Source organism: Ambystoma mexicanum, chromosome 7q (genome assembly GCF_040938575.1).
Source record: "Ambystoma mexicanum isolate Mex_15411 chromosome 7q, UKY_AmexF1_1, whole genome shotgun sequence".
NCBI classification, from domain to species: Eukaryota; Metazoa; Chordata; class Amphibia; order Caudata; family Ambystomatidae; genus Ambystoma; species Ambystoma mexicanum.
Window position 1 is genome coordinate 755,810,350 of NC_090941.1, and position 11,376 is coordinate 755,821,725.

Below are 11,376 nucleotides of genomic sequence, written 5' to 3' on the forward strand. Positions count from 1 at the left end.
CTAAGAAGAAACCCTATGCCAGAGGAACACTAGTGGCAAATCAACAGAGATATTCTAAGTTTAATCTTTTCCCAGTATGGTTATCCTCCCATAGACTGGTTTGCCACAAGCCAAAATGCACAATGGCCAGACTTCACATCCAGGTTTCCCCAACCAGGATCCAAGGGGGACGCCCTGTGGATGAATTGGTCATGGAAATTTGCTTATGCTTTTCCACCGACATCACTTCTGAGCAGGATAGTGCACAAGATGCACCAGGGACAGGTCACTCTAATGCTGATTGCTCCAATGTGGGCAAGACAACCTTGGTTTCCAGATCTGCGCAAACTGGCGATGTGCAATCCAATCAAGCTTCTGTGCACCTCCCAGTGTGCTGTTCCAACATGAGGCGACAACACATCCTCAGTCTATGAACTTGGCAGCCTGGCTCCCGAAATCATAGTTTGGGCACTTAAATCTTCCTCAAAGGTGTATGGATATACTAAAGAAGGCACGAAAACCCAACACCAGACACTGTTACTTCAACAAGTGGAAAAAGTTTGTGTTATGGTGCAGATCAGTCCTTAAATACAATTGAATGTTCACCATCCAACATTTTACACTAAATGCTTTATCTACAAGACTATGCCTGGTATTTAACTCATTCAAAGTACACCTAGCAGCCTTGTCCGCTTACACCACTTTCCAGAGGTGTCTTTCTGGAAAGTGCATTTTATCAAGACTCTCATAGAGGGCATAAAGTGATGATACCCTCCAATTTCTAACACTCCACCAGGTTGGGACCTTTAATGTAGTACTTACGAAATGTATGGGCCCGCCAGCCTAAAACACTTAACATACAAAACCGCCTTTCTAGTAGCCATCACCTTGATAAGACGAGTCAGTGAGTTACAGCCATTATCTGTACAAGACCCCTTCTTTATATTCTACAAGGACCTGAAACACATCCTAGGGTTTCACCTATATTCATCTCCGGGTTCCGTGTCAACCAATCAAATGAACGACCTACCTTTTTCCAAAATCCATCTAACTCAGCTGAAGGAAGCATCCATACATTAGATGTACTATGTAAACAAGCCTCTAAGAAAAACAGACCAGCTCTTTGTTTCCATAGCACTTGATGGAGACGGTGATCACATTTCTAAGAATGCCATTTCCAGATGGATAGTCAAATGCATACAGCTGTGCTATTCACTATCCAAAAAGACCCCACCTTTCACTCCTAGAGCTCACTCTACCAGAGGTACAGGAACTACTCTGGCATTTATTGCAAACGTCCCCCTTGACGCTGTTTGCCAAGCAGCTACTTGGAGTTCCATTCATACCTTTACGCAGCATAACTGCATTGACACACTCTAAAGCAGATTCACAGGTGGGACAAGCGGTGCTAAAACATCTATTTGCTGCAGTACTTTCTCATAACCCACCTCCTTCTCCAAATGCTGCTTGCTAATCTATGCATAGCATGTGATCTAAGCAAATCCACCAGCTTCAGAAGGCATACATTACTCAATTTCTGATGCTTGTATCTGCTTAGATTCACACGCGCCCACCGTTCCTCCCCTCCTGGAGTCGAAGGTGCATGGATGTTTCTTGCATGCTCGCTACTTTCTGCTTTATTACATCTGTACTCACTCTACACTTCATGCAAACTCTTGTCAGAAACAAAACCATCTGAGGGACCTCAACGCATGAAGGACCATGGGTACAGTAGACATCACAGTAGGGATAGTATTACTGACACGCCCAGTTGAAGTCCCTTTTTAAATTTCGAAAACAAATCTTGAAATACTCTGTGACTACCACTAGATATCGGCCTATGCATAGCATGTGAATCTAAGCAGATGCCAGCACCAGAAATACGATTATGGTGAGTAATATTTGATGTATAGATATGTATTTGAGATATTGCTATTTATTCTCCCCATTTCATGTCTTTATCTTGGGTCATTCAAGCATGTAGTTCCTCCGCTTCGGCATAGCAAGTTCAGAGTCAACTGATTTGCTGTTACTAGCAAGTTCAGAGTCAACTGATTTGCTGTTACTTTTGGTAGGGGGATCGGGGGGGGGGTTTGTTTTCCTGAAAGCCATTTGAGCCAGTATAACCACTTCTAGTCCGTTCACCATGGAGGTTGATGAGGTCATCTAGGAGGCCTTGTCAGTGGGGTTATGAAGGTTTCCGCAAAGATGGGAGCTCTGTCTTGTGTAGACACAGATGCATGAAATGCATCTGTGTGATCTACACCTTCGTCCAGATTGCTCCCATGTGAGGTACACCAGGTCTGGACCAGTTTCTGACCCCACCGTATGCTAGATGCTGATGACTTGCTACAGATATCACTACTACTAGTCCAAAGGGGGGGGGGGAATCTTTGAATACTCTGGTTGCAACATTGGCTTTGTGATTTCCGCCCAGCCTCCTTGATTAGAAGGATTCTGACCAAAATTTGTGCTGGATGAAACTACTTGCTCCAGGTCAGCCCAAACTGTGTGGCCCAAGTCTCCTTAAACTGTCTTGCTGGGACCCGATCACAATAAGGGTATATCCCAGATTATTGTACAGAAAAGAGGGCACGATTCTCCCCCACAATCTCTGGTTCACTGGTCTTGATTGCATCATATCTGGGAGGGCAGAATTCAGACCTTGAAATATCCTAGAAGCTGAGTGGAAGCCCTTGAGGCAGGCAGCAAATGCCCATTGGCGTGCACACCCTTTTGGCAGGAATATTAAAAAACAAATGCCCTTGTGGTATTCTGCGACCTCATTTCCTTGCCCTCGTCCCAAGAGCTGAGGGTGGCTCTGGGGAGAAGGAGGAAAGTCAGGGTACCAGTGCCCAGTGCTTAGAGCTGTAAGCTACCTGCCCAGAAGAAATGGGTGGGATCCCCAAGGCCCTCCTCCCAATAGTCTGGATGGGACCCCCCTTTGCTTCTCTCTAAACTTCTCCCTTAATAGTTCTCAAAGGGGTGAAAGAGTAAGCAGGCTTGTGATTTTCAAAGTCAGGAGCAAGTACTAAGTTGCAATTCAGGAGGGTGTGCTGAATAGAGCTAGCAAGAGAAGGAGAGGAAAAGCTTGGCTAAAATGGGATGGCAAGGAGTCTGGTTTGAACTGGATCTCGTTTGTGCAAGAAGAATGTTGTAGATGAACAGTGTGAACAAGTCCTGACATGTCAGAAGAGCTGGAGAGGACTGTGGGGCCCAGGAAATCCAAGCTACCAGGAACTTCGGGTAAGTGCTGTGATCTGCCTGTAGGTGAACAGGTTTACAATTCCCAGAGTCCTTCTCCAAAGTCAATTTCCTTTGGATCAACTGCATGTGGATAGCTCTCATAATAAAGATGGTGAGGATTCCTGGTGCCCCTTACCTAGTCCAGTTCACCAATTAAGCATGAGGCCAGTAATGACACATTCAGTTCTCCTTGAAGAGAGCTTGAATGAGAGTTATGGCACTGTATGGGAAGCACACATATTAACAGTCAACACCTTGGACCTCGTGCTCCATATGTGAAAGCAGCAGTGCAAGTATCATGACCAGGATGCAGTGCTGTTCCTCAACTGCCTGCTCACCATCATCAAATTAGAGTAACTAACCCACCTTTAAAATCTGCAAGGAACTCGCCAATCCTACCACAGTCTCCTTCTCTCCTCCTCCCTCCCAGGCCCTCTGCTCTGCCCACTTTTCCTCCAAAACTCTGGACATCCTGTCCTCTCATCTGCTCCCCACCGCACCCACCCCTTTTCTCGCCACTATTGGCCCCCCTCTACACCCCCATACTCTCCACTTTCTCTCCCATTGCACCAGGTGAGGTCTCCAGAGTTGTCCGCTCTATGAAAGTCTCCTCTAAACAGGTGCTCCCCTAGAACCATCAAGGAGGACAACACCTCTCACCCCAGCCTTGCCTGACCTCTGCAAGCACTCATTTGCTACTGGCTCCTTCCCTCAACCCCTTAAGTATTCTCTTGTGCACCCTCTCCTCAAAAAGCAGTCTGCTGACGTTCTTGCCCGGCTAACTATCGCCCTATCTCTTTTTTAGGCAAACTCATGGAGAAGCTGGCCATCCCCCACACCAAAGTGGCTGGCTGCCTCCATGACTACCAGTCCAGTTTCAGGGGCATGGAAACTGCTCCCCTGAACACCTGTGAAGACCTACTCTCTAACCTGGACTCTAACACGCCCTCTGTTCTGATCCTCCTTGATCTTTCTTCTGCCTTTGACACAGTCACCCACTCCATCCTCATAAACTGTCTCCATGATACCCTAGGCATCACGGACAGGGCACTGGTGTGGCTTACTTCCCACCTTTCAAACAGACCTTCCCAAGTACAAATGGGTCCTTTTCCCTCCTCCACCACTATTTCGCTAGCTGTGGCGTCCCTCATGGGCTCTATCCTATCGCCATGGCTCTTCAACATCTACCTGGCCAGTCTGGCCCACCTAATCTCCACTTTCTCCCTTCATTTCCAGTATTAAGCAGACGACACGCAGCTCTCTTTCAAGCTGCCAAACTCTACCACCTCCTCCCTCAGGCCTGACTGCTATTCAGGCCTGGTGCTCTGCCAATGATATCTGCCTTTATGACAGTAAGACAGAGATCCTTCTCATTGGGACGCCTGCTCCTCGTTTCCCCTCCACTCTATGGCCAAAATACTTGGGTCCCTTCCCTGCAACAACCTGTGAGGCAAAAAACCTTGGGATCATCTTGGACTCCTCTCTCTTTCTGTCCATACATCTCGGACCTTTCCAAGAAGTCAAACTTTCAGCTCCACCTTCTCAGGGGCATTCTACCTTTCCTCAACATCTCCAGAACCCTTTGTTCTCTCTAAGCTAGACTGCTGCAACAGCCTCTTCCTCAATCTGCCTCTTTCCTCCCTTCACCCCTTCAACTAATTCAGAATGGGACAGCAGGACTTATCTTTGGCCTCAAGCCTAGGGACTGACTGTATCTCTACAGCCCTAAAATCTCTTCACTGGCTCCTGGTGACTGCAAGGAGCTACCTCCAACTCTCGAAGGGTCAGGCGCTTTTCCAGACAGAGTGGGTGGTAGATTTCTCTCCTCTGCAGGTGCCTCCCTCTAGAATGGCCCCCCTGTCCATCTCATACTGGATCACATGAAGTTTTGGAAGCAGCCCAAAACTTTCCTCTTATCCCCTGCTTTCTCTCTCTCTCTCTCCCGCAACTGCTGACCTACCTGCCTGCTGCACTGACTGGTTGCTTGGTTGCCCCCATAGTCTCGATGGGTACTAGGCTCTCTGTTGATCAGCCAGTCCTGGTCTACCTCTGGGCATACCATGCCTGTAGGGGCTGTAACCGTAACCTCTACAGTCTCTTGCCTTCTTCCGCTTACCTAGAGCCGCGCTGCACTTACCAGAGCATTGCTGCCCTGTTCCCCTTGCCTCTCCCCGGCACTTCCCTCCCTCCCCCTCACACTTCTCGTTCTCACACTTACACGATCTGAGTGGCACAAGGCCTATTAAGATAGCTTGTCTCGTCTTCCATCTGTTTTCCCTCCCTAGTCTTGTCACACCTAGAAATACTTGTGTTCAGGTGCATTGTAAATGACGTATAATATCAGATATCCTGTTACAAATCGCTGTATAAAAGCAAATTGTGGCATCATTGGCAATCATTAAGAGCACAGGTTGATAGGTAAAATATGCCAGCATTCTTTTTGCATACTATCCCGTGCCACAAAAAGACATGCACTTGATTCATAGGGTCTCATAGGTCCTGTGCTGCCCATTAGTCTTTCACGTTCTGGTCTTAAATTGACTTACATTTGCTAGTAGCATACAGCAATTTCATGTGATGTAATTGACATCTTTGTATTATATGTACGTCATCTTAATGATAGACATGTAAAATAGAACAAGTGTGAAATTAATAGAGGATGTTGGTGATTCTTGCTGGTAAGTGCTCCAAGGAATCAAGTGTTGTATGTTAAAACAGCACGGCTTTGAAATGGTGCTTTGCGAAAACCTCTCAGCGCATAGTCGGTACATTGAGCACATGGGTCAGACCAAAAATCGGGTGTTCAGTGGGTTCACCTTTGAAAATAGTTAGTTTTATATTGCTCACAACGTCTGGTATTACTAAACATCAGTTGGCTTGACAGTGTGCCCATGCATCTTCTAATTGATTCGTCATTGGCGCTAATGCTGGTACATTAGAAAGGCTGGGTAGAAGCTGTCTTGTATGCCTGTGTTCATAGCATTTAATTGATAAATTGTGAGACACTTTAATGGTCGTATCGGATGCCAAAGCAGACCATATCTGATACAAGGGAAGTTTTGTACAGTTACAAAAGCACCAATAGGTACACAACTATTTCAGTGGTTGTTTCAATTTGGATACATCCAGGATGCAAGACACATTATAATTGCAAGCGCAACCAAGCACTTGACCACAAACAGTGGTTCCGCTCCAATTTCTATCTATTCCGGAAAGGCATACCCAACATTATTAAGAACAGGTGTAGAAGGATTAAATAATATATATTCTGTCCTATCACCTAATCCATGATCTTTTCATTGTCGTAGGAAACCATCATGCAAACGTTTGATCATCGCTAATATAGCTAAGTGCAATGTCCTATTTTTAATGAACCAATATACGCCCACTTCTAGATGTAGCAAACTGGCCCTGATGAACCTCTTAGTGTAGACATGAGTAGACCTGAAAGAATTTAGTGTGGCGGGTCACAGAAAACTTTTTGGACATTTCTCGGTGTGCGCTCATTAAAGAAAAAAGGTAAAACGCCTATCTTTCCCTATTTCTATGGAGTATTCCCTACCTAACAAAACTAAGTTACTTCTCAGTGAATGTCTTTAAAGAATCTACACTGTCCCAAACTAACCGTATAACTATTGATAACAACTAAGAAAGGGAGAATGGCTCCCTTCTCCTGGGTTCTTGCTTCTTGTAAGTTATATTAAAAAACGAATCTTCATATAGTTCCTTTTGACCGCTTTAATTAGTTATCAGTTTTTTTTCGTACTTTACTGTTCGTCTTGTCCTTCTCGATATTTAACTCTCTTGAGTTGATACTGATAGTTCTTTCTTATCTATTGTGGGTTGATAACTTTCTTCTTTGATGATATTTCCAATATTTGTTTTTCAGTTTTCCCTGTGCAGGGTTATCCAGCCTTTCTGTGATTCGGTGTTGCTTTCTTTACTGCGACTATAACAAGTCTGATTTCTCTGAGGGTTTTGCCTCCAACTCTTCGTTTCTCTTGATTATGCTCTCAATATCTACTGGGAGGAGTAGGAATGGTTTCATAACGATTCTGCTTTTCTTCTCTTGTTCTCACTACAGTTTTTCCATTATGTCGACTGTGAGGAGTAGGAGTACCCTTATACCGATCTTCTTTTACTCTAATTTTCCAATCTATTTCCTGGTTATCTTGGCTTCATTGAATCAGAATATTTGTATCATGATTCTCATTGACTTCTCTTACTGATGGATTCTAATTATATTGACTGGGCAGAGTATGAATGTTCACATACTGGTTTTCATTCACTGTTCTCCTTTTTACTGGTACATTCTCCTTGTATTGACTGGGACGAGTATGAATGTTCATATAATGATTTACTGTCTCCTCCCCGGGTCTCCCGCTTTCCTGTTACCTTCTTGTCTCTGGGATAACGTCACTGGGTTTCCGTTTTGTTCGGGTTTCTCCTTCACTCGTCTGCAACCTTTTTTTCTTGAAGCCTCCTGTTCTCGGTCTCGCCCTTCTTGACGGGTGCTCTGTATCTCTGTGTCTGGTGTACTTCAATGACTCATCTGCGTAGTGGTGTTGGCGTGCTTGATAGGACATCCGGTCTACCAGTGGCTTGCTGTCGCAACACCACTGCTTACTGCTTCGCTCTCTCTCCAGTATTTAAGAAGTTGCATTTCCGCTTCCTTGACTCAGACTCGGCAGCCTTTTTGAAACGCCCAGGCTGTCCGGAGTTCCCAGTCTCCTCCCTTTGCAGAGGTGACATACCTCTGGGCCTTCCATAGCTTAGCTTCTCCTCTATTTCTCTCTTGCATGGCTTCTTAAAGCCCTGCGTCTTTGTTATTCGTCTTTTTCGTCCAGGTAGAATAATGTAATTCCCTTAAAGGAAAATGTACACTTTCAGTTTCATAATAACACATATTGGTTCCTTCTTTATATGAGTCCTTGTGTGGCATGGTTGAAGAGAGTTTAGGAGACCTTTTAGCGAGGATCCTCACCGGAATGGGAGTCCTTATCCCCACAGGAGGCGTCTCTCCCGGTGAGTTCCCACTTGCCTCTACCCGTAGGGAGGATATTGCAGAGCGGGTTCACCTCCCTAGCCTCACAAGGAAAGGGGGTGGGGGGGGGGCTCCTACTTGGGTAGAAGGGACGAATTCATGCAATTCGTCACAATAGCCAATCTAAACCTGAAACTTTTATAGCTAATTCTGAATATAACATAGACTTATAAAACGTTTTGTGCAATTAGACCTTGACGAAACATCTATTTTAAAATGCCACCTAATTGTGCATTTTTAGCTTTTACAAATATGGATATGAGACACCTGTTTACATTGTTTTTAATGCATAATAATCAATGGGAGCAATGCGTATGTGCCACACAGTTTTTGTTTACGTTTCTTTTCTCCCTTTTACAGTTTTCTGGCCTGTACATTGTGGCTTTCGTTGTCATCATGGTGGGCTTCCTGATGTATTGCTCCACGCCGACATACAGCGCGGCACCGTTTGTGCAGGAGGTGGACTCTGGACTTGATAACAGCGGATTGAAGGTGGAAGAAGAAGCGGATGAAGTTCCGTCAGCCATCCAGTTTATTCCTTTTGAAAGCACTGCACTTAGTAAAGAATAGGGAGAGGCACCATCTGGACATGCTAGCACCAGCCCAATCAAACCAGACTTAAAGCTGCATTCGTTTTTAAGACAGTTTTTAGATTTTACTAGGAAGTGGAAATATCATTTTTTAAAAATGTTTTATAGAACACTGAAAACTCCTGCAAGGCACAGCCAGGCACTCGTGGGGATATGTTGTATAAATGCTGCATGTACAGAAGGCGAGGTGCTCATGGCCACTCCTAACTTGTAAGTACTCTGTTGTCTTGTCATAAATGAAGCTGTCTACTCACTGCTCATATAAACACATGTGCCTGAATAGTCCCTTTGTACTGATTTACAGAATTGGCTACAACTGTCAAAGCATAACTATACACTACTTATAAAAAGAGTGTAATTGATAGCCCACGTACTTGCTGTCCTACTCTTGTTGGTAGAATTTGGAGTGAAAATGAAAGCAATTATTTTGTTTTGGCCAGAAATGTATTTATCCTGGCAGATATGATCTATGGCTGGGTAGTTGGGTAGATTGCAAAGCTTTCTCTTATTTCCCCTTTTTACGATTGTTCTTGCACGACTTGAAGAAACCAGAGAACGAACTTTGTCATCAAGACCCATTTCTGACTAGGTCAAATCCAAGAATGAATGCTGCCATTGCAACTCATACCACTTTATCTACCTGGGCCGCAGCTTAGCAAACGGTATCTGACTCAGAGTGGGCAGAAATGGCCGCTCTGATCTCCTTGGCACAGGTAAGAACTAGCTGGAGAATGTCCTCTCCCTTGCCTCAAAATAAACGACAGGTCTCTGGGTAGCAGAGTGCATTGTCGGGTAGTAACATTTTGGACCCCCATAGATGGCGATCGATTTAGAAATGTTTGATTGCTTTCATTTTATGACTGCCTCCACTATATTTAATCTTAGAGTTTAGATTTAAATATACGTTTTTATAGGGTATTAATGGCTGTTGGCCTCTAAGCACCTGTCTACCAATCTGTGTAACTTGCGCATGGCAGGACCCAAACCATGAGCTTCATCAATGAGTAAGGTCTGCCGTAGGTCAGTACTGTAAATCTAGCTTATCAGGGCAGGGTGGGTTTCTACTGGCAACTAGCCTATTCCATCTGAGTGGCCAGTCAGGCTTTCATAGTATTAGCTGGAACTGCTGAACATTCCTGCTGTACATAAAGACTTCCTCTTGAGTGGTTCTGGGCTTCCACTGGTTCGACAGTCTCCATCCAGCCATCTGTAGCACTTACCTTGCTGTCTCCATATTGCTACTGATGCACTCCCTTCATGAATTGGAGTTTTGGGGGCTACCGTACATGAAGCTTATCCTTAATGCCACAGCATCTTTGCACTAGACATTATTCCCATTTTGAGCTGTTGGAGCAGGAAAGGGAGATTTGATAACTCATTTTGCATTTTTAGCTTTTTTTTTAAAAAAGTATTTTCTTTTAAAAATGATGCGCAACTAGGGTATTAATTAATAACCATACTAGCCTATGAACTGGAAATCGTCACAAGCTTAATGTATAGTACGTACATGCATCAGCACATGCAAAAATGAGATTTCTGTGTGATTAGTTGACTACATTTACATAAAGGCACTCAAAGATTGTTTTGTTTTGTACACATTTCATATTGGTATAAAGGGCATTCTTTTTTTTTTAAAAGCATAGTATTGTTCATCTTGCTGGACCTTGTTTATTGCTGGTCGGTCATTGAAATATGTCTTAAAGGTAGCTGTTGGATATTTGCAAGTTAAGCTGCAACACAAAAGGTGTACTTTTTCTGAAATGGTGTACTACATGGCGTAGATTCAAAACTCTAGTTCTTGGTACCATTTTAGAGTGCTTGCCTTTTGTGGTAAAGTATGTATTATCTTTTACAAAGACCATGCGTTTGTTCATCAAATGAAACTATTGCATACCCTTTTATAGATCATTTTGTTTACTTGGACATTTTTGTTCAAATGTTGAATAAACTCTTTTGTGTGATTCACTACTTTGCAAATAAAAGTGGGAGGCGCTACTGGAGTGATGTTTTCTTCTTAGTCTTTCTTTTTTCTATTCCAAGAGCTGAAGTTCTATTATATTTCATTATAACGTAATATTTGCAACAAATTTGGGGTTGGTGACCCCAAGTTCCCTGCGGGACCCCACACGTGGACTCCATGCTCACTGTGCTCAGAGAGGCAGAGCTCCACCTCACTGGTGAAGTCCAGCAAGGCTGAAACACGTGTATGGGGTTGCTGTAGGTACTCTTATTCAGAAGGGAATAGCCATAGCATTTCGTTACTGAACTGCCCATGTGGGCGGGACAAAGATTGATATGCAAATGGATATTTCCCATCTGTGAAAGGTACATTGAGCAAAAGACGATGGCTGCGGAAACTCTCAAAGTGTGAAATAAACACATACCAAACACATAACAGGTTATCATGCCATGTTCTTTCTAGAGAGGGGCGCCTGCTACCTTTTTAAAAAATGTAACGGAACTGGCAACATAAAATTTTGCCAAGCGAACCAAGTGCGCTTGGAAAATTTTCTGCAC

The 11,376-nt window shown here is 44.1% G+C and overlaps 1 protein-coding gene across 3 annotated transcripts in view; it reads left to right on the top strand.

The window, feature by feature from the left end:
* SLC35F2 (solute carrier family 35 member F2) overlaps positions 1-10,859 on the top strand; it is a 1,151,438-nt gene extending 1,140,579 nt beyond the window's left edge. For all 3 annotated transcript variants that reach the window (XM_069640625.1, XM_069640624.1, XM_069640623.1), the window contains exon 8: positions 8,630-10,859. In XM_069640625.1, the coding sequence (XP_069496726.1) occupies positions 8,630-8,839 (210 nt within the window). In that variant the 3' untranslated portion in view covers positions 8,840-10,859. The remainder of the gene's footprint in view (positions 1-8,629) is intronic.
* Positions 10,860-11,376: the final 517 nt, after the last annotated feature.